This window comes from Cygnus atratus, chromosome 16 (assembly GCF_013377495.2).
Source record: "Cygnus atratus isolate AKBS03 ecotype Queensland, Australia chromosome 16, CAtr_DNAZoo_HiC_assembly, whole genome shotgun sequence".
NCBI classification, from domain to species: Eukaryota; Metazoa; Chordata; class Aves; order Anseriformes; family Anatidae; genus Cygnus; species Cygnus atratus.
This window is the reverse complement of record NC_066377.1, coordinates 1,069,774-1,090,532: the sequence shown is the minus strand read 5'-3', so window position 1 is coordinate 1,090,532 and position 20,759 is coordinate 1,069,774. Positions and strand designations below refer to the sequence as shown.

The following is a 20,759-nucleotide window of genomic DNA, read 5'->3' as shown; positions in this document are numbered from 1 at the left end:
CGCGCTGCCGGCCGGCAGGAGCACGAAGAGTGGCGTGTCCTTTGAACGGGCTCCAGCAGCGACAGGTGCTGGGAAAGGCGACGCGGGACGGCTCCTGCTGGTGTAAAGGATACTCCTCTCTGCCCGCACTAATCCAGCTCCGTTACACCCAGTATAGAAGGGGGTGCTCCGGCCAGGCGCTGCCACAGCGCCGATGCTGCTCTCCTGACTGCCCTCTGCCCCGGGGACCCCAGGTAAAGGGGCCAGGAGGGGCTGTGCGGGTGGGCAACGGGGTCCCTGTAGGCACCGGTCCCGTGCCAGGGGCAGTGGGGTGGCCCTGGGGACAGCCAAGCCCTGAAGCCAGGGAGCCGAGGCTGCGGGGAGTGGGGACAGCTCAGCCTCACGCTGCTCCCTGCCAGCGGCCCGCAGCTCCGAGCCCAGTAAAACCAGTAAGCGGCTGCCCCACTGCCAGAACGGTTGCCAGTGGGTTTATTCCCACCAGGGTCAGGATTGCAGGGGCCAGGGCAGAGCCGCGGTGCTGGGCTGGGGGCTGGTGCTGCCGGCCTGGCAGCTCTGCTGGCACACGGGCACCCACGGGTGCTGCCTAACCCCCTACAGCCCCTCGGCGTGGGACCACTTGGGTGGGAGCTGCCGGGACCCCCAGCAGACGGGGCCGTGCTCTGCCGGCAGCTCCTGGGGATGCTCCCCTCGCCCCCCCCCCGTGTGGGCACCCGGCGTCCCCTGCCCCCCACGGGGGGACGCAGCCTTCGTTTGGCACCCCGGCCGTGCCGGCTGCCTGCGCGGCGCCGTGGCGGCGACAGGTGCCGGTGTCAGGCCATCGATCAGTCACTGCACAGCAAATATCGGGGCACAACGGGACGGTGCAGGGACCGGGGGGGGGGCCCACACGGGGCCTGTCCCCGTGCCACCAGCGAGGGAACCCTTGGGGCTGCGGGAGAGGAGCCCCCCCGGGAGCCTCGCCGTGCCCGGAGCCGCCAGCTCGCCTCTTCTCTCCTGCAGGAGCCTCGCCGACCCGGGGCAGCCGCCTCTGGCCGCAGAGTGCCCATGGAGCAGGACGGCGTGGCGGGCAGCGCGGCCGATGCCGGGGGGGCTGGGAGCACGGCCCCCCCCCGGAGCAGAGGCCAGCACAACCCCGCGTGCCCCCCCAGACGCAGAGCCCGCAGAGGGGAAGGGGCCGGCTGCTGCCCAGGCTCAGGGTGCAGGGCAGGAAGAGCCCGGGAAGGAGAAGGCTGCGGCTGCTGAGGCTCGGGATGCGGGGAGAAAGGAGCCTGCCAAGGAGGAGCCCAAGGGAGGGGAGGCAGAGCCCTCGGAGAAGGGCCCGGCTGCTGCTGGGGCTCGGGACGGAGGAAAGGAAGAGCCCGTGAAGGGGAAAGCCCTGCCTGAGGGAGAGCCCCAAGGAGGAACGGCAGAGCCCGCAGAGGGGAAGGTGCCGGCTGCTGCCCAGGCTCGGGGTGCAGGGAAGGGAGAGCCCCCCAAGAAGGCTGAGGCTGCAGCAGAGCCCCAGGCAGGGAATGCAGCACAACCTGCACAGGAGAAGGGCCCGGCTGGAGCAGGGGCTCAGGATGGAGGCAAGGAAGAGCCCACGGAGAAAGCCGGAGGTGTTCCAGAGGCTGAGGGCGGAGGAAAAACAGAGCCCACGGAAGGGAAGGCTCCAGCTGCGGTGGAGGCTGAAGGAGGGAAGGCAGAGCCCGCAGAGGGGACAGCACAGGCTCGGGATGGAGCGGGGGAAGAGCCTGTGAAGGAGAAGGCGCCCGCTGCTGCAAAGGCTCAGGAGGGAGGGAAGAAAGCTGCAAAGGCAGAGAAGACCCCAGCTGCAAAAAAGCCTGCAAAGGAGAAGGCCCCTGCTGCTGTAAAGGCTCAGGATGGAGAGAAGAAGGCAGCAAAGGCAGAAAAAGACCCAGCTGCAAAAAAGGCTCAAGACAGGGGCAAAGAAGAGCCCACAAAGGAGAAGGCCCCAGCTGCGGCAAAGGCACAGGATGGGGAGAAGACAGCAGAAAAGGTGGAGAAAACCTCAGCTGCAAAGACGACTCAGGATGGAGGCAAAGAAGCTCCTGTGAAGGAGAAAGCCACAGCAGCTCCCGCAAAGGTGGAAAAAAGTGCAGCTGTGACAAAGGCTCAGGATGGAGGCAAAGGAGAGCCTCCGAAAGAAGGAGCCACAGCTGCTGCGAAGGAGGAAGCCACAGCAGCTGCTGCAAAGGCTCAGGATGGAGAGAAGAAAGACACAAAGGAGGAAAAGGCCCCAGCAACAGCAACGGCCCAGGATGGGGGCAAGGAGCCCACGAAAGAGGAGGCCCCAGCCGCTGCAGAGGCTCAGCCTGAAGGGGAGAAAGCGGCCGGTGCGGAGGTGACGAGCAAGCAGCAGCCACCGAGGGGCCCCGAGCCCGCGCGCCCGGCTCTGCTGCAGAGCCTGAGCTGCCCAGCCGCCTGCCAAAGGTACCCGGGGAAGCATCCCCCTGGGGCTGCCCAGCGAGCTGCTGCCCTCCGAGGAGGGGGTCCCCTCCCTGGGGTCCCACGGGGCAGAGGTGGGGGCCGGGCGTGGGGCTCGGGGCGCTGCTCACCTCCTGCTCCTGCTTCCAGGGAGGAGCGGCCCGGGGCGGAGGTGGCTGCGATGGAGATGATACCGGAGGAGACCGCGGTGGCAGCAGCAACAGAAGGTCTGGTGGAGCCCGCCCTGGCCCAGGGGGACCTGCGGCCCCCCAAGCAGCCTGACCCCGCGGGCAGCGCTGGCATCCCGCAGGAGAGGACATTGCCCGGTGCCGCAGGGCAGCCCCAGCCCGCTTCGGAGCCTCCCGGCGACGCGGAGCAGCCTGGCCCCGGTGCCGCGGGGCAGCCGTCCTCGACGGAGGGAGAGCCACCCCCCAGCCCCTACCTCACCCCCGATTTTGGGAAGGAAGACCCTTTTGAGATACTGGGTAAGGCTGCGCCTCCCCCTAGCCCTGTGCTCTGTGCTTTTTCCTCAGCCCGGTGGCAGTGGCACCCCGGGACCCTGCACGGGGAAGCAGCCCAGGGGTCTGCCATGTCTCCGCCGCTGCCCTCCCGGGATGCCAGCTCATGCTCCTGGCTCGTCGCCCACCGGCAGCCTTCGAGCTCCGGTTTCACTGTAAACAGGGCTAAATGCGGCGTGTCCCCTCCCCAGGCTTCTCCCAGCCGAGCCTGGCACACGTGGCGCTGCCCGGGGCTGCCCGGCGGGACGAGGAGCCTGTCCTGCCGCGGGAGTGACAGCCGCCGCCTGGCCGCTGGCGAGGGACAGCGTGTCCCGTGTCCTGCGCCGCCGTCCTTGCGGGCACGGCGGGGTGGCTGCGCCAAGCCCTCGAGCGGAGGGTGCTGGGGGGGGGTCCCCGCAAGGGCCAGCTCCTGCCGAGGTGGGGAGCGCGGGTGCGTGGGGTGCCCCGGAGTGGGTCTGTCCTGGGTGGGCGAGCAGGACGTGGTGGCACGGAGGGGGTGGCACGGAGGGAGCGAGCGAAACGTGCAGCAGGGTGGCAAGGAGGGGTGAGTGTGCCAAGCGGGATGGTGGCCACGGAGGGAGACACGCAGCAGCGTGGCCTGGAAAGGGCGAGCGTGACACGCGTGTTGGTGGCCCACGGGTGGCGAGCGGACACGCGGCAGGGTGACACACGGCAGGGTGACACAAGGCAGGGCGATGCTGCGGGCAGTGCTGGGGGTGCCGGGCAGCTGCTGGGGGCCCCTGACCTGCAGGAGGCACTGGGTGAGCTCCCAGCACGGGGCACCCCAGGGTCCCGGCAGGGGGGTCCCCCGGCGGGCAGCTCCCTTCTCACCCCCTCCTCTCTCGGCAGACGACGTCCCCCCGCCGCCCGCGCCCTTTGCGCACCGCATCGTCACGCTGCGGTCGGCCAGCGTCAGCTCCCAGTTCAGCCTCAGCTCCAAGGAGATCCTGGGGGGGTAAGGAGGGGTCCTGGGCTGCGGGAGGGCCGAGGATGCCTGGCTCTCCCCCAGCTCTGAGCAGTGAAGGGGTCCCTGGGGAGCCTCCAGCGCCCGGCTCGGAGCAATGCCCCTGCCTGCAGCAGGACCCTCTGGCTGCGGAGGGGCTGGTGCAGGATGGGTGCGGGGGGAGCGGGGAGCTGCTGCCGTGGGTGCTGGGGTCTCCAGGCGGCCGTGATGCCATCGACGCCTCTCCCGTTCCGCAGGGGCAAGTTTGGCGAAGTCCACACGTGCACCGAGAAGCAGACGGGGCTCAAGCTGGCTGCCAAAGTCATCAAGAAGCAGGGCGCCAAGGACAAGGTCTGACCGATGGGTGCGGGAGCGGGGGATCTTGAGGGTGCCAAGCTGGGGGACTCCTCGTGGCCACGTGTGTGGCAGCATCGGGCCCTCATGTGTGCCTGGTGGCTGCTGTCCCCCCCCCCCGGGGCTGTGACCCAGCCCGGCCCTGTGCCGGTGGCTCGGCTGGGTCTGACACCAGCCCCCCGGCGGGGCTGCTGCCGCAGGAGATGGTGCTGCTGGAGATCGACGTGATGAACCAGCTGAACCACCGGAACCTCATCCAGCTCTACGACGCCATCGAGACGCCCCGGGAGATCATCCTCTTCATGGAGTTGTGAGTGCCGGGGCTGCGCTGCGCGGGGCTCAGTGCCCAGGCGAGGGGCACCATCGCGGGGGGCTGCGCCCGTCTCCGGCCGTGGGGCAGATGTCTCAGCCCCTGGCCGAGCAGAGGTGGCCGGCCCCGGGGAATGCCCCCAGCCTTGCTCGTCCCCTCGGGCACCTCCTGGTCTTTCTCTATGGCTGGGGCAGCATCTGCTCAGCCACGGCTGTGTTGAGACTGGGGTTGACCGGGTCCTTCCCATGTGGCCCCCGCTCCCCCTGCCTGGGCAGGCCGCGGCTGCTCTGCTCCGCGATCCTGGGGGGGAGCGGGGGTGTCCGACCCCAATGTGCCCACGTCCCACCCTGGCTCTGCCGTGGCTGTTCCGAGGCAGCCTCCGCAGCAGCCTCCCTGCGGTGAGGCTGGGCCGAGGGCCGGGGGCTCTGCAGGAGGATGGCGTGGGGAGGGAACCCCGGGTGACCCGGGGACCCGTCCGTGCCCGTGCAGCATTGAGGGCGGCGAGCTCTTCGAGCGGATCGTCGACGACGACTACCACCTGACGGAGGTGGACTGCATGGTGTTCGTCCGGCAGATCTGCGAGGGCATCCGCTTCATGCACCACATGCGCGTCCTCCACCTCGACCTCAAGGTGCGGGGCCGGGGTGCTGGTGGCTCCCGATCCACTGCAGCTCCTCGCGTCCTCGTGGCTGGGACGTCCCCTCTGGGCCCTTGCCCTGGGAGCCGGGCTCTGACTGGGGGGTCCCTGTCCCCACAGCCCGAGAACATCCTCTGCGTCGCTGCCACCGGGCACATGGTGAAGATCATCGACTTCGGGCTGGCTCGAAGGTGCCGTGCTCCCCCTGTCCCCATCGGCTTCGTCCTCCTGCTGTTCCCGCTCCCACCTTCACTTCTGCATGCGGGGCGATGCAGGGAGCACGGGGCCGGCTGCTCGTGGTGGCGGCCAGCCTGTCACCCTGCTGCTGAACCCCCGCCCCGGCCACAGGTACAACCCCCAGGAGAAGCTGAAAGTGAACTTTGGCACCCCCGAGTTCCTCTCCCCCGAGGTGGTCAACTACGAGCAGGTCTCCTACTCCACGGACATGTGGAGCATGGGCGTCATCACCTACATGCTGTACGTCAGGGTCCCGGGGGGCTCGCAGCACCCTTCTGGGGGCTGGGGCTGAGCCCCCGCTGCTCCCCCCGGCACAGGGCAGTCCCCAAGCTGGGTTAGCCCCGTGCAGGGGGAGTTTGGGCACCCCCTGCTCATCTGTCCCCCTCCGCTCCCCCAGCCTCAGCGGCCTCTCCCCCTTCTTGGGCGACAACGACACCGAGACGCTGAACAACGTCCTGGCTGCCAACTGGTACTTCGACGAGGAGACCTTCGAGGGCATCTCCGACGAGGCCAAGGACTTCGTCTCAAACCTCATCATCAAAGAGAAAAGGTGCGATGCTGGGGGAGGCCGTGGTGGCCCCAGGGTGGGCACCTTCCATCTGCATGCTCTCGGCTCTGCCCAGCCCGTGCATTCTGCGTGCAGCCCCCTGTGCCAGCCGTGTCCCCAAAGCCCTGCCCTGGATGCTGGCTGTCCCCAAGCAGAGCCCCCTGTCCCTGCAGGGCCACTGGCCACAACCTAGACGCGCTGGACCGCTCACGGTCCCTCCTTGTCCCACCGGTCCCTGGGCTGATGGCCAGGGCACAGATGGGGGGCTCTTGGATGGCACAAGAAGGGGTCAGATGGGGGAAAGGGGCTTCGGGGGCCCCAGGGTGACCCGCTTGCCTCTCGCCGCCAGCGGCCGGATGAGCGCAGGGCAGTGCCTGAAGCATCCCTGGCTCAACAACCTGGCAGAGAAGGCGAAGCGCTGCAACCGCCGCCTCAAGTCCCAGGTGCTGCTCAAGAAATACGTCATGCGGCGGCGCTGGAAGGTGCGTGGGGACGGGATGGGACGGGACGGGATGGGACGGGGGTCAACACCGCCCCGCTCTGCTGTCTGGGGGAGCTTGGGTGCCCCCAGGGTGGGATCTCCCCAAACACAGGTGCCTTTTTGACTCCCCTGAGCCCTTCCCAAGAGCACATTTTAGTGGCAGAAGTGGCGTCAGGATGGAGGGGAGGGAAGCTCCTGGGGCTGGCGTTAGCCCTGCACGTCTCTCCCGTGAAACCTGGTGCAGGCAGTGCCTGGGCGGCTGCCAGCTCCCCGGCCCAGCTCCCGAACCAGCCCTGGGAGTGCCGCTGGGCTCAGCCTCGAGGCCTGCAGCCGGACTCGTGCCTCTCCTCTTCCCTTTTACAGAAAAACTTCATTGGGGTGTGTGCTGCCAACCGGTTCAAGAAGATCACCAGCTCGGGGTCGCTGACGGCGCTGGGCGTCTGAGCGTGGGCCGGGGGCTGAGCACCGTGAGCCCAGAGGAACCGCTCGGAGAGGGGGCTCGGGGGCTGCCGAGCCCCATCCCAGGGCCGTGCCCGGGCCTCACCCCTGGACAGGAGCAGGATCTGGGCAGGGGCGGCCCCGCAGGCACCGCGCAGCCCCAGCTCTGCTCGTGTCAGCCGGCTGCTTCAGCCCCCGCTGCGCCTCGCCACGAAGCCACCGCCTCGCTCCTGCCCCGCCGCGTCCCCTGCGGCCGCTGCCCTGCCCCAGCACCGGGCACCGCGGGGCTGCTTGGGGCCCGGACCCCGCGGGCTCCTCACCCGCAGCCGCCCTTCCTGGGCTCTCGGGGCTTGAGCCACCCCTGTCCCCAGCGAGCCGATGCTCCCGCCTGCATTTCCATGGACCGCGAGGTGGTTTCCACGCTCGTTCCTGGCACGGCAGCACCACGCAGCAGCGCTCCCCGGCCTGCGGCAGCGCTCCCCGCTCGCGCTGCTTTCCCGGGACTTCGCAGCAGCCCGACGCCGGCGCTGCTGCCAGCCCTGCACGCTCACCGCCACATGGGCACAAGGTTTGCACGCTCCGCTCGTAAACGCCGCGGCCCTGCCGCGTGATAGCTCTCGGACCCCGAGGCGCCCGCCTGCCCCGTGCGGTGCCGGGCTCTGCTCCCGCGGTGGGGAGCGGGTTTGTGGCACAGGGGTGGCGGAAGGCAGGTGCGGACCCGCACCCTGGGGACTTGGCGCAGGAGCCGGGGCCGCGGCATCGCCTCCCCGCCGCGCGGAAGCTGGAGCCGGCCCCGCGCTGCTGCTCGCGCCGGGAGGGCGGCGCGCACAGGAAGGGAGGAAGCGCCGAGCACGTTTCCAGGAGCGTCCCCAGCTGGGAGCCAGCGAGCGAAGAAGGAGGCTTTGTGTTCCTCCTCACCCCTGCCCTCCGCTCTGCCAGCGGGGGAGAAGCGCAGCCTCTCCTTCACGCGTTTCCCCCCCCGCCCCGTCCAGATAAAGGCGAGCGAGGCGTCCTAATGCAGACCAGCTGGGCCGCGCTCCCCCCTCCCCGGCTCCTGGAAGGATTGCTTCAGCCCTGACCACCAACACACAGGAACTGCCGGCCGCCAGCGTCCCCCCGCCGCCAGCGGGGCCGTGCCGGGGCCGCCGTGCCGGGGCAGCGGGTGCTGCTCCCGCTCCTCGCCCAGCCCTCGCCCCCTCTCCCCGTGGCTCTTCCATTCCCGTGAGCCCCCTCCTCGCAGCACGCCCAGGGGACGGCGGCCCCCAGCTTTGCAGCCTCCAGCCTTGCACAGTGCTGGCTGGCACCGGGATCCCCCCCAGCTTTGTTTTTTCCCATGGAGTGAGGGCTGTGCACGCTCCGGGGCTGCCTGTGCCCTCTGTGGCTGCTGCAGAGCCCTTGCTGCTTGGCCCTGGGCAGAGACAGGGGCAGGCAGCGGCCCCCCAGCCCCGCTGGCGGCAGCAGGTGGATGTGGCTTTGGGCTCGGCACCCCGGCCCCTGCCTGGGCTAGCAGCATGGCTTGCAGGGCCCTGCCCGATGCGGGAGAGCCGCCTGCGCGCTCGGCTTCTTGTAAATAAATGTACAGGTCTGAGAGCAGCCCCGCATCCTGGGCACCAGCTGGGGGGGGCATTAAACCCCAGGGGGTGCACAGCTGGGAGCCAGGAGCTGAGGTCTGCAGCTAAACATGGGGATGGGAAGCTGGAGGAAAGGGGGATCGGGTGGGCGGATGGATGGAGGAGCGGATGGGTGGACGGACAGAAGGACAGAGGTGTCCTCACGGCTTCAGCACTGCCCAAGGCTCTGTGCCCAGGCAAAGGCTTGGGGGGTCCCGCTGCCCCCGCAGCGGCTGAGCCTGCACGTGGAGCCCCCAGCCCCACGCACGTGGGGTCCACCCCCGGGGTCCTGTGCCCCTCCGGCCGCGGCTGGCCCCGAAGCGGTTAAGGCTGCGCAGGCAGGGTCACCGCTCGGCCCAGGGCGTCCCTCCCAGCCCGCTTCCTGCCGGCAGCCTTTGACCAGTTCCTGCCGGTGACCACCCTGCGGTCCTGGAAAACAGCGCGGCCCCATCTGGTTTGAGTTACGCTCCGCGGCGGTGACGTCTCCTTCCTGTCTGGGCCCCAGGAGCCGAGCGTTGCCCTGGGCCGCGGGGGCTGCAGAGCCCAGCGCAGGGCGGCCCCGGTGCCGGTGCCGGTTCCCAGCCGCAGCCCCGCAGCAGCCGGGCAGCGAGCCCACCGCGGCAGCGCCTGGCTGGGAGCACGGCTGAGCCACGGCTGCCCCGGGGTGGGACCTTGCGGGGTGGCCGCTCTGGGGGCACGGTGCTGTACGGGGGCATGCAGGCACTGGCACCCCTAGGCCGAAGTGATGGGGACCCTGCCCTGCAGCCTGCTTTGGCTTCCCCGGCCCCATCTCCAACCAAGGACCCCATGTGGGTCCCCTTCATGCCTCCATCGTTGCAGTGGGCATGGCGATGGGGCTGGTCCCAGTCCAGCACGCGCCCACGGCAGCCGGTGCCATTCCTCACGTGGGGTTCCTCATCCCCGTGGCCCCACCAGCAGCGCAGGGCTGAGCCCCAGGGGAGAGAGGGCGAGCGGGCGATGCCGCACACCAGCACCCACCACCGCCGGCACTGGGACCTCTCCCAGAGCTGGGGGCTCGGGCTCCAGCACCAGCACCCGTTGCGGCACGGTCCCCAGCCACGGCATGGCCCACGCTGGGAGTGGGTGAGCGGGCTGGGGGCCAGGCCACCCACCGTGAGCCGGCAGCGAGCCGGGGAGGAGGAAGGGCAGGGAGAGGAGCGGGCCCACGGCCAGAGCCAGGGCTGGTGGTGGGGAGCGGGGCCGGTATGGGCAAAGGGAGCCCTGGAGGTGGGTGGCCCGCACGGCAGAGGAGGTGGCTGGGCTCTGCCCAGTCCCACCCTGGTGAGCTCAGGGACCGGCGATGCCGAGGGCTGCAGCCAGCAGAGCTGGGGCTCCGCTCTCCTTGGGGCCACGCTCCCAGGCCCCCGCACAGCCCCAGCTCCAGCCCTGGTGCGTCCTGCACGGGGGCACCCGTCCTGCTGCAGCCCCAGCTCCCTGCCCTGAACCGGGCACCTCCGCACCCCATGTCCGTCGGGGAGGGGTCCCCATCCCGGGGGCTGTGCCCTGGGGGGCAGCGATGGGCTGGGTCCCACCATGCTCCCGGCGCCGGGCCCCGCGCCCGGCTCTGCCCGGGGCCGTGGCCGCGTGTTCCCAGGCGGAGGCTGGGAGCCCGGGCGGGCGAGCGGCCCGGCCGCGCTGTGTGGGAACCAGACGGCCCCTGGGCACGGCTCCGCGGCGCTCGCTTCCTCCCGCGCCCCCGGGGACCGCGTGAAGGAGGGGGCTGAGGTCAGCCGCGCTCGCTGCAGACGGCTCCGGAGACGCCAGCATGATCTAGGCGCTCAAATATTGTTTTCCACAGGGGAGGGAGAAAAAAAAAAAAAAAAAAAAGGGAGAAAAAGCAAAGCCCAGGGACGAGTGACCGTCGCTGCTGCAGCGATGACGAACAGCAGCCCCTCCTGCCCTGCCCGCGGCTGGGACGCGGCCATGGCCCGGCAGCGGCCGTCTGGGCCGATAACGGGGCTGACGCGGTGGCGGTGCTCCCGGTCCCCGAGTGACGCCAGCACCAGCCCTCACAGAGACCCCGGGGCCTGGCCAAGCTGTGTCCCACTGGCCTTGGGGAGCCGGGGGCTTGGCCACACAGCCAGCCCCCACACATCACAGAGCCCCCCCCCCCCCCAGCGACTCAGCATCCTCCTCCCGTGCCCACCACGGGCACTGGCTGTGCCCCACGGCCCCACCAAGGTGGAACGGGATCAGCCGTGGCAGCCCTGTGCACCTGCATCCCCCAGCCTGGGGGCACTGCCCCCCCCCCCCCGGGGGGTCCTTTCCCAGGGGCAGGGGGGTGGGGGCACAGGCACAGGTCCCCACTTTGCCAGCATCGCTCTGGACCAGCTCAGGGCTGCGAAGGCAGTGGGACGGCTCCATTCCGGCGTGGTGGAGATGCCAGCCCCAGCCCACGGAAAGGGGCTGGTGGCCACATCCTGGCCCAGGGCTGCGTGGGGACCCCATCCCACCCCACCCCACCCCACCCCACCCCAGCAGAGCCCAGCCCGTGCCCAGCCTGTTGGTGGGAGCAGTGACTCAGCCGGTGCCTCCTCACCGGCAGCCGCCCGGGATGATTCAGGTCGGAGGAATCCTGCCGAGACGCAGCCGCTTTCCTCGGCCGTTCCCACTGCAGCCGCAGACGTGCCCACGGGCAGCCCTGGCACAGCCTGGCGCTGCAGGGCCCCCTGCTCGGGGAGCTGCGGGACCTGGCAGTGGGATGGCCCCAAGCAGGGACCCCCGTCCCCCCCCCAGCACCGTGCCAAGCACCTGCGTCCCATCCCACAGAGCCCCTACACCCCCCCCAGCAGCTCTCCAGGTGGAGCCCCCACCAAGGCCGGCACCAGCACAGGGTGAAGCCGGGCACAAGTGAGCAGTGCGGGGTATGAGGGGCCACGGGGATCACTCTTGGGGCGCAGGACATCCCCCTGCCCCTCATGGCTGAGGTCCCCCCCAGGATGGGGCTTTGGGGGCTCCTGGAGCTTTATCGCAGAGGGGCCTCATCCCCAGCATCTCCCAGGGATGCAGGACCTGGAGGCGGGTGACGGGGGCACCCCCTCCCCGTACCCTGGCCCCCCGTGGCCTCACCATCCAACGGCAGCACCATCGTGGTGGGAGCCGTCGTGGGTGGCCTCGAGGACACGTGTCCCACAGCCAGCGCCCAGGTGGGAACAGAGCAGCCCCCGCTGCGCCCCTGCCCGCTCCCCATCCCGAGCAGGGCGCAGAGATGACAGAGGCAGCGTGGGCGAATGTGCTTTATTCCGCCGCTGGGGCCCCGCACGGTGCTGGGGGCTGTGGGGGGGGGGAACCAGTCCGTCACTCGAAGAAGAACATGCCGGGTGTCCGGTAGAGGCAGTGGGGCAGCCCCAAGGGGTAGCCGCTGCCCCCCTGCAGCGGGATCGCTCCCCCCGCGCCCCACGACTCCTTCTGCTCGCCTGCCCGTGGCCCCGCGGCCCCGAAGGGTGTCTGGCGGGGGGCAGGGGGGGCCGCAGCGGGGGCCGCGGCCAGGAGATGCTCCAGCGCCGCGCCGCAGGGCCGCTCGTTCACGCAGAAGCTCAGCGCCTGCACCCGGCACTGGTAGCTGCCGCCCAGCGCCTCGGGCCCCGAGCGGCCGAAGGAGCCGAAAACGGGCACGGGCGGCTGCTTGTAGCCATCGCCGTCAAGGAAGCAGGGCGCGGGGGGCTTGCCCGCACCCAGGAGGGCGCTGGGGAACATGGGGGGCACCTGCCCGAAGGGCTGGCCCAGCCCCAAGGTGGGGGCCGCCGACTCCTTGCACTCCAGCTCGCCCCGTGGGGACGCGGTGGGGGCCGGGGAGTCCTGCGCGGGGTCCCTGGGCTCGGCGGGCAGCAGGGCACGGTGCTGCGCCGGGCGCTCGCCGGGCACCGGGTACTGACCTGGCCGGGGCAGCTGCAGAGCCGCCGGGAGCCCCCCAAAGGCAGTCTCCTTGGGCTGGGGGGGGGCCGGTGGCCGGCTCTCCGGGGGGGCCCCATGCGGCGGGCAGCACGGCTCCTTGGCGAAGAACGGCCCCTTGGGCTGCGGCGCGTCCGGCAGGTACAGGCAGGGCTGCCTGGCCCCAGGGGGGGGCCGCCGGGCGCAGGGCTCGGGGCACCCCGGCACTCCTCCACCAGCATCGTCGGCCAGCTCGGGGGGGCCCAGCAGGCGTCTGGCGGCCACCGGTGGGGCGAAGCCGCCCTCCGCCTTCCCCTCCTCAGCTGGCAGGGCAGCGGGCGGCCCCCGTGAGCGGGGCTTGGGGGGCTTTCTGCGCCCCTCGTCCCCCTCGGCGCCCGGCGCGTCCCGGAGGCCCCTCTTCCTGGTGAAGCGCCGGCGGCGGCGCAAGAAGCTGCCGTTCTCGAACATGTTGTAGCAGTCGGGGTCCAGCGTCCAGTAGTTGCCCTTGCCCGGCTTCTTGTCGTCGCGGGGCACCTTGACGAAGCACTCGTTGAGCGAGAGGTTGTGGCGGATGCTGTTCTGCCAGCCCTGCTTGTTCTCGCGGTAGAAGGTGAAGCGGCCCATGATGTAGCGGTAGATGCCGCTGAGCGTGATGCGCTTCTCCGGCGTGCTCTGGATGGCCATGGTGATGAGGGCGATGTAGCTGTAGGGCGGCTTGGTGGCCTCGGGGACGGCTGGCGGAGAGGGGCCGGGGAAGGGGCTGTCGGGGGCCGGCCGGCCGCGCAGAGCCGCGCTGCCGACGGGGATGTCCGGCTGCATCCTCCTGCCCGGCCGCAGCCGTCCTGCTCCGCTGCTGCTGCTCCTGCTCTGCCGTCCGGCTCCGGCCAAGCCCATTAAAACCCCGCGGCGGCCCAGCCTCCCGCGCCCTGCCGGCGAGGGGGCGGCGGGCCCCTCCTCTCCGGGACCGCGGGGCCGCCCAGGGCGGAGCGGGGGCCCCGTCGTCCAGCGCCGGTCCCTGCAGCCGGACGCGCCGCCAGGGCCAGCCCTGCGGCCGGGAGCCAGCGGCCATGGGTTGGCACCGCCACGGCCTCCCCAGGGCACGGCCCCGCTGCCCCAGCCCTTCTTCCCACGGGAGGTTCCCAGGGCCTGGGTCTCATCCTGCCCGGTCACTGCTCCCCCGGGAGCCCCGGGTGATGCTGGCAGGGTGCGGGGGCTGCAGCGTGCAGGATGGGGCTGTCCTGCACCTCGGTTCCCCGGCTGCCCCCTGCCCCTGGGGTGGTGCTGGATCCCTGCAGTGTGCTGGATCCCCGCTGTGCACCAGATCCCCGTGCCGCGCCGTGTCCCTGCACCGTGCCCAGCTGGTTGGGGACATCGCCTCCAGGGTGCGCCACGACCCCCCCCCCCCTCCTCACCCGTCACCAGAGGAAACTGAGGCACGGGCAGTGAGTGCTTTTGGGGCACGGTGCCACATTGCAAGGGCAGCTCACGGGCACCTTGCCTCTGCTTGCAGCCCCACCGAGAGGCCAGAACCAGAGGGCAGGACGGGTGTTGAGCGAGCGTGGCTCCCAGCAGGGTGCTCAGCTCCCGCTGCCCTGCGGCACGAGGCTCTGCCTGGCTCAGCTCCCCCGGCCGCCTGCACCCACCTCGTCCTGGCACCCCGCGGTGCTGCTGGCACGGCCCCAGCCCCACACTGCAGCCTGCAGTATGAAACACAACCTTTATTCCTACATACCACAAACAGCGAGTCCCCGCGGTGCAAAGCACAAGGACGGAGCTGGCTGTCCCCCGCCAGCCTGGACCGCTGCCCTGCGCACCAAACAAGCACCCAGCCACCCCCCGGATGGTTCCCAGCGGTTCTCGGGAAGAAACACAGCTCCTGCTCCGGCCAGCATCCACCCACCTCCGTCCCCGCCGCGCCAAGTGCCCCGCGCACGGCAGCTTGCGGCATCGCTGCTGGGAGGCCGCTTGTCCCCAGGGCCGGAGCGCAGCCGCGGGGAGGCTGAGCACCTTGCTCCGCAGCGGTGAGCACGGTCGAGGCTTCGTCGCGCCTCGGCTGCCCCGCTCAGGGCTGGCAGAGCTGCTGGAGGACGTGGACGATGTGGCCAGGAGCGCCGGGGGCACAGGGCTGGGGGCAGTCGCGCAGCAGCGTGGGGCCGATGCGCTGGGCGTGATGGAAGAGCTCCCGCGCGAACACCGGCTCCACCTGCAGAGGCACAGAGCCGCCGGGAGGACGGGGTCTGCGCCCGGGACCGGGGCGCCCCGGCCCCCCGCTCGCGGCTGTGGTGAGCACCAGCCCCGTGCGTACTCACGTGGGCCATGATGAGCTTCTGGAAGTGGTGGCTGGCGCTGGTGGGGTACTCCTCGCCAAAGCACAGGTGGATCTGGTACTGCGGCGCTGGCTGCCCCTGGCTCAGGTACCTCCGCAGCTCTGCAAGACACCGTGCCGGGGATGGGACCTGTCGCCAGCACCCTGGGGACCCCGAGGGGTGGCAGGGGCTCCGGGGCAGGGGCCGGAGGACCCTGCGTGCCCGTGGCGCGGGCGGGCACTTACGCTGCAGGAACTGCTGCGTGTCCAGCAGCTTGTAGGTCTTCTCCCGCTCCAGCTTGTTGGGCCAGTCCCGGTGCGGGGCCAGCGGCCCGTTCCAGTACACCCTGCCCTGGCACTGGCGCTTCATGAAGACCCCCTCGGGGGCCACCCACAGCAGGACCCCACGTTCCAGGTGGGGCAGGAGCCGCTCCAGCACCTCGGTCACGCCGGCCACCCGGCTGCTGCCGCCGAGCGCCCGCGGCGGGGGGAACTCGATCTGCTCCATGCACGAGGGGCCGTAGAGGCGCTCGCTGTCGGCCGACTCGGCGCGGGAGGCGATGCGGCAGCCCTCGGCCGTGCGGGTGGTGAGCTCCTTCACCAGCACATCGCAGTAGTAGAGGCGGACGTGGAGCCAGCAGTCTGCAGTGAAGAGGGGGTTAGCGTGGGGTTGGGGGTCACCAGGGGCTGCAGCCCAGCCAGAGCAGCTCCTACCTGAGTGGTTGACATCCTCGACGGGGAGGTAGGAGGGGGGCCTGGGGAGGAAGTGGCCGTGGGTTGGGTTCCAGCCGTAGAAGACTCCCCGTATGTGGTACCCTGGGTCAGGACGGAGATGGCAGAGGGATGTGGGCAGCTGTCCCCGGGGGTCCTGTCCCAGCCCCAGCCCCCAGGGCTGGCGGGTGCTTCCCACAGCTGCTGCTCGTTGCTGCACCTCGTTAAAGCCGTCAGTGCACGACCAGGCAGCTTCGCTTTGGGACTCAAAGGAGGGGAGTCCCAGCCCCGGTCTCCATTCCCATGGGCACAAGGCTCTGGAAAACGGGGTGCCTCCGGCGGGGCAGCAATGCCCTCCTGCCCCAGCCCCATCCCACGTGACCCCCCCTACCCCCAGGGCTCTTTTCTCACCTCGCTCAGCCGGGTGGGCAGAGAGCAGGGGGAGCGCAGACCCGTGCCAGGACCCCCCGGCGCCCCGCACGCCCTCCTCGGCCGGGCTCCCTGCGGCACGGCCCTGGGGATGAGAGCGGCGGTGGTGAGGGCCAGGCCGGCAGCGGGGGCACCTGAGCCGGCCCTGGACGCCCCCCCAGCACACTTTTAGGTGAGGGCTGGCTCACCTGCAGGTCCTCGCCGGCTAGGGGCTGCGGGCCACCATCGTTCTCTGTGAGGAGCGAGGAAAAAAAAACCACTGAGCCCCACAAACAGCGGGAACGGCCCCCGGGGAGGCGCTGGCTCCCCAGGGAAAGCAAACCCAGCCCTGACCCGCAGCGGGCGGCCAGGGCGCAGCCTCGGGAAGGGCTTTGCCTGAGCGCAGCCCAGGGCACCGCTGAGGAAGAGGAGCGGGGAGGAAGGGCCCCGGGGGGGCGATCCCTGCGGGATACGGGGCTGGCAGGGGAACGGCACGGGCGTGAGCCCCGAGCCTGAGCGGGCGGCGGGTGTCAGGGCAGTACCTGCGTCGCGGGCGCCGTCGGAGACGATCTGGTACACCTTGTAGGGCTCGGAGATGTCGAGCTGGCTCCGCTCGGGCACCTCCTGGAAGTCGGTGCTCTTGTTGAGCGCGCAGCGGAGCCGCGTCTTCCAGGTGGACGGGTCGGCCTTGTCCGTGCCCTCGTGGTACTTCCCCTTGTACACGGCCCAAGCCTGCGGGGGGGCGGGGGGGGGCTCGGTGCTGCGGGGGCTGCCCGGACCCCAGCCCTCCGCTCACCGGGACTGGGGGGCGGGGGGGGGGGACCGGAGGGTGGCTGGGGAGGGGGGAGCCCACGCGTGGGGAGCCCACGGGGCTGGGCTGGGCGGCCGGGGTGGGGGGGTCGCGGCCGTGGGCCAGGGGGCGGCGGGGAGCCGGGGGAGCCCCGGGGGGCGCGGGGCAGGGGGTGCCCGGGGGGGCTGCGGGGGTCGTACCCTGAAGAGCGCCGCGTCCTGCTGCTGCCGGTAGTCCTGCTTGGCCGCGTGCTTCCAGGGGATGCGGAACAGCGTCCTGCGGCCGTCCTCCCAGCGCAGCCCCGGGTAGCGGCCGCTGTCGATCTGGGCGATCAGCCACTCCTTCAGCCGCATGGGCGACCCCGGCTCCGCCATCGCGCCCCGCGCCCGGCCCGGCCCCGCGGTGCCCTCGGGAGCGCGCCGGGGAGGCGAAAGCGAAGGCGGGCCGGGGACTTTCGCTTTCGTTTTCCCGGCCGCCGCTTTCGGTTCGCTGCGGCGCCGGGATCCCGGCCGGGGGGGCGGCACCGGGGACACCGGAGAGCACCGGGGACCCCCCGCGGGGGCCGTGCCCGGGGGCTCCGGGCTGCGGGGAGCCCTGCCCGCCGCCCCCTGCTGCTGCCCTGGGCACCGGGGCGCCTCCCCGCGCCCCCCCGGCGCTCCCCCCGCCGCCCCCGGGGTCGCCCCTCTCCCGGTTGCCGCGTCCACCTCTGCCCCCCCGGCCCGGGTCTGAGCCGGGGGGGACCGGGCGGAACCGGGGGGAACCGGGGGGAAGCAGGACGGGAACCGGGTTGGAAGGGCCTGGCCCGTCCCGCGCCCACGCTGCCTGCCCGGTTCCCCGGGGGTTCCTGGCACCGGCGGCCCCGCGGGTGGGCGCATTGCTCGTGGCCGCGGTGCCTCTTCCCGCACGCCGGGCAGCAGCTCCTGTGCTCGTGCAGCCTCGCGGGGGCTTTGGCTCTCGTGCGGGTGCTTGTGCGGGTGAGATGAGTGGGGGCACGTGGCCCCAGGCGGCCCCTTCGCTCCCGGCTGGCTCCCGAGCATTTTTCCCCGCTGCCCGTAGTAGGGCCTGTCCCTCCCTGCGGCGAGGAGCCCGTCTCGGCCGTCCCACGGGAAGGGGAAGGGGTGACGTGCGGAAAGCAAACTCCACAATCGGTTAAATTGTAAAGTAGGTACGTTTATTCAGCGCTGGGCAGCATAGGGGTAGTCCCACCAAAGTCGTGCGCGCCCCAACGCGGCACTTGCCTTGGTTATGTGCTTGGTTACATGCTACACGTGCATGAAGTTGCTCGAGACTCCTGTACAGATGCATGACCTATTCCCGCTTTGTATTAAAATTAGTTCCAGGGAGTCATTTTCATAGATTCCTCCTATCCACGCTTGCGCAGTGTTTTCTGGTAGTGGTCGCCGGGGGTCATGGGGGTGAAGATTAGTGAGTCTTCCTCGCCACCACTGGTTGACCTCTCGTCTCAACGCAGACTCATAAGCTTCTCAGCTTCTGCTTAAACTGCAGATTCGGTTTCAGTTGGTTCTGGAAATGTGTTTCCTGTTTCTATCAGGAACTGTTTTTTTGTGAGAAATCTCAGAATTTCCTGTTTCAGTTTCTTTGCACAATAGGTAGGGGAAGATATAGTACCTGTCCCTTAGCCTGTCTTATTTACTAAAATTCCTTTGGCTTCCTCTCACGTGTTCATTAGCCTATCTTATCTACTAAAATTCCTTCAGCCTCCTCTAAGGGGGATCTCACCCCGCTTTGCCCCCAGCCTCCCCTGGCCCACCCCAGTGTGACGGCTGTGTGGGCAGGGTGGGGGGCAGCGTGCCCGGTGCTGCGGCTGCCTCTGTAGCTCCTCCATCACCGCTGCCCTGGTGGGTTTCCTTTCCAGTTCTGAGTAAGAGAAAGTTGCCTCTTGGCTAGGAAGCAGACAAGGCTCCCGAGAGCCCGCAGGCTGCTCTGAGCTTGAAATCCTCAAAATGAATAAGCGGTGACACAGTGCCAGGCTCTGGCCTCCCCCTGCTGCCTGAGCCCAGCCCCGGGCTTTCCCGCACGGCACGGGGACGGGGACACGGCCCCATGGCGCAGAGCACGTGGGGCCACGCAGGGTGCGTGAGCCGGCCACGCTGGCAGGGGTTGTTTTGCTCACTGAGCCTGCCCTTGGCCTCCCCACCGCAGAGCGAGGCCTGCCTGCCCTGCCTGCCCTGCCTGTGTGCTCGGGGCTGTGGCTAACCCAGGCCCTGCCTGCACCCCAGAGGAGGCAGCGGTGCTGAGCGCTGCGGGTTGCGGTTTGGGGAGGGGGCTGGGGCAGCAGGTAGGACCCACTGGCAGCATGCAGCCGTCCTGCTCGGTGCTGCTCCGGCCAGGCCAGCGTTTCGGGGACCCGGGGAGGGGATGCCGAGCAGCGCAGGAAGCCGTGCCGGTCTCTGCGCCAGCGAGCAGGGGATTTCCACTGGCGGCTCTGACGCACGGGCTGAGCGCCAGCCCTGTCCTGGCCCCCGACCCCGTGCTGCCCCCCCAGTGCTGACCCCTGCCAGGAGCAGTGGAGCAGGGGCAGTGCCCTGGCCCCCTCCAGCCCCCTCGCTGGGGTAATTCGGGTGCTTTATACCAGGAAAAGGGCCTGGGACTGAGGGAAGGAGGATTTGCATCTCCCCCTTGTGCCTTGGGAGATGAGGCGATGCCAAGGGGCTGTTGCACAGCCTCATCTCAATGGCTTGTACGGATTAGCCCCAAGCCCAGGAGCTAGTCCAAGCCCGCCGACTCCTCAGCCAGACAGAGCCCGGCTGGATAAGCCCTCATCAGCTGGGGAATTCTCTCCTAACGGCGAGGTGGTGACATGCAGGACCAGAGGGAGGTAATTACCCTGCCATCAGGGGAGATGCTCAGAATTGTTTTCCCGGCTGTTCTGCTCCCTGCACAGGGAAGGTGAAGCTGCTTAACCCTTACACTTTTCAGGCTGAAATGCACTTCAGAAGCAGTCAAACATTAACTCGCAGCTAACCCTGCCCTTACCTGTTTTTTTCCAATTGTGCAAACCAGATCTGCCAAAATAAATATGTTTTGCCGTGCTGCGGAGCTGGACCTGGAGATGCCGTTGCTCTGCACACAGCCTTGATGTGGGTTTATAGCGTGAACCAGGAAATGTTGCATGTAAATACCTCTGTGCGGCATGTCCCGGCGGGGGGGCGGCAGGAGGGCGCAGCTGTGCAGGGGGAGCACGCTGGGGGCCAGGGCTGGAGCCCCCCCTGCAGCACCTCGCTCTGTGCCGAGGGAGCGGGGAAGCAGCCAGGGCTGGCAGGGCCGAGAGGAGAGGGGGGACTGGAGGGCGCAGAAGCAGTGGGGGATGATGCTGAGTTATCCTGATGAAAACAAGATGGGAAATTTGGGGTGCCGAAAGCTGCAGCGCTGCTCGGCACCCCCCCCCCCCGAACAGCAGGGGCAAAGCCCCTCCGCCTGCTGCCCCTCACTGCTCCCCGCACAGCTCCGTGTCCCCTGCGCAGTACCCGCAGGTGCAGCAGGGCCCTGGGGACACCCGTCAGCTGCCTGCATTCAGCCACAGCCGTCATGCAGCAGTAAATGAGCAATCATTAATTATTGATGGGCATGTCCTGTCCGACTGCGCTGTCTCCTGAAAGCACCCAGGGCAGAGGCCATCCCCGCTCCCCGGCAGCTCCTTCCCCCTGGGAGCCTGTGTCTGGTACTCAGAGCACAGCTCAAATCTCCCTTTCTGGCTGGGGGGAGGAACACTGAACCCTTTAGGAAGAGGGGAACCGTGGTGCAGACAGCAGGGATGAGGGAGCCCCCAGGGACCTGCGCTGGCTGCCCGCAGGGTGATGCTGATGGCCCAGCTGGGCAGCATCATCCCCACCTGAGACTGCGGCAGTACAAGGTGTGAGCAGGATGGGGCTGGGGAGGAATGGGGTTTGCACTGCCCAGCCTCCCCGCAGCTCCCAGCAGACTCCAGCTCAAGGCAGTGAAGAGGCTGCAGCAGAACAGGATCCATGTGAGTGCCCGTCTGCTCCTTCCTGAGCTCCCCAGCAGCACAGCCCCGCAGTGGCACCGGGGTTTCTGGCCCTGCCTGTGCCCTGAGCAGGCTTTAGTCAGCAGCCCGTGCCCTGCAGTTTGCTCCCAGTGGCTCTGCTGTGGGGTGGCATTGGGTGGCTTCCC

General features: G+C 69.8%; 3 protein-coding genes across 5 annotated transcripts; 1 reads left to right on the top strand and 2 right to left on the bottom strand.

The window, feature by feature from the left end:
- The first annotated feature begins 1,044 nt into the window (after nucleotides 1–1,044).
- On the top strand, nucleotides 1,045–6,898 carry MYLK2 (myosin light chain kinase 2). Its single transcript, XM_035567164.1, is given in 14 exon segments — nucleotides 1,045–1,104; nucleotides 1,106–1,855; nucleotides 2,033–2,191; nucleotides 2,231–2,433; nucleotides 2,578–2,912; nucleotides 3,795–3,900; nucleotides 4,146–4,239; nucleotides 4,443–4,552; nucleotides 5,042–5,183; nucleotides 5,310–5,380; nucleotides 5,538–5,666; nucleotides 5,824–5,976; nucleotides 6,323–6,455; nucleotides 6,818–6,898. Coding segments are annotated over 14 exon segments (2,526 nt in total).
- Nucleotides 6,899–11,746: 4,848 nt separating this feature from the next.
- FOXS1 (forkhead box S1) lies at nucleotides 11,747–13,261 on the bottom strand. The gene has a single exon (XM_035567059.2). It carries the CDS (start codon nucleotides 13,210–13,212, stop codon nucleotides 11,821–11,823), a length of 1,392 nt encoding a protein of 463 aa, XP_035422952.1. The 5' UTR covers nucleotides 13,213–13,261; the 3' UTR covers nucleotides 11,747–11,820.
- An 835-nt stretch (nucleotides 13,262–14,096) lies between these two features.
- Nucleotides 14,097–17,065, bottom strand: LOC118258334 (interferon regulatory factor 4-like). Of its 3 annotated transcripts, XM_035567058.2 has the most exons (8): nucleotides 16,808–17,063; nucleotides 16,360–16,549; nucleotides 16,027–16,070; nucleotides 15,821–15,923; nucleotides 15,413–15,514; nucleotides 14,945–15,340; nucleotides 14,703–14,821; nucleotides 14,097–14,596 (listed from the first exon to the last, which is right to left on the bottom strand). In XM_035567058.2, exons 1-8 carry the CDS (start codon nucleotides 16,979–16,981, stop codon nucleotides 14,456–14,458), a joined length of 1,269 nt encoding a protein of 422 aa, XP_035422951.1. In that variant the 5' UTR covers nucleotides 16,982–17,063; the 3' UTR covers nucleotides 14,097–14,455. The 3 variants fall into 3 exon arrangements, with proteins under 3 accessions (XP_035422951.1, XP_035422948.1, XP_035422950.1); XM_035567055.2 differs by having other exon boundaries at nucleotides 15,413–15,923; nucleotides 16,808–17,065; XM_035567057.2 differs by having other exon boundaries at nucleotides 14,945–15,514; nucleotides 16,808–17,065.
- Between the last annotated feature and the right edge of the window lie 3,694 nt (nucleotides 17,066–20,759).

Excerpts from the sequence above, each read along its gene's own strand:
- FOXS1 (XM_035567059.2), bottom strand. The coding sequence starts at position 13,212 with ATGCAGCCGGACATCCCCGTCGGCAGCGCGGCTCTGCGCGGCCGGCCG.
- LOC118258334 (XM_035567055.2), bottom strand. The coding sequence starts at position 16,981 with ATGGCGGAGCCGGGGTCGCCCATGCGGCTGAAGGAGTGGCTGATCGCC. Across the intron at positions 15,341-15,412 it reads CGAGGATGTCAACCACTCAG|ACTGCTGGCTCCACGTCCGC; the intron begins GTAGGAGCTGCT and ends TCTTCACTGCAG. Across the intron at positions 14,597-14,702 it reads AGAAGCTCATCATGGCCCAC|GTGGAGCCGGTGTTCGCGCG; the intron begins GTGAGTACGCAC and ends GTGCCTCTGCAG.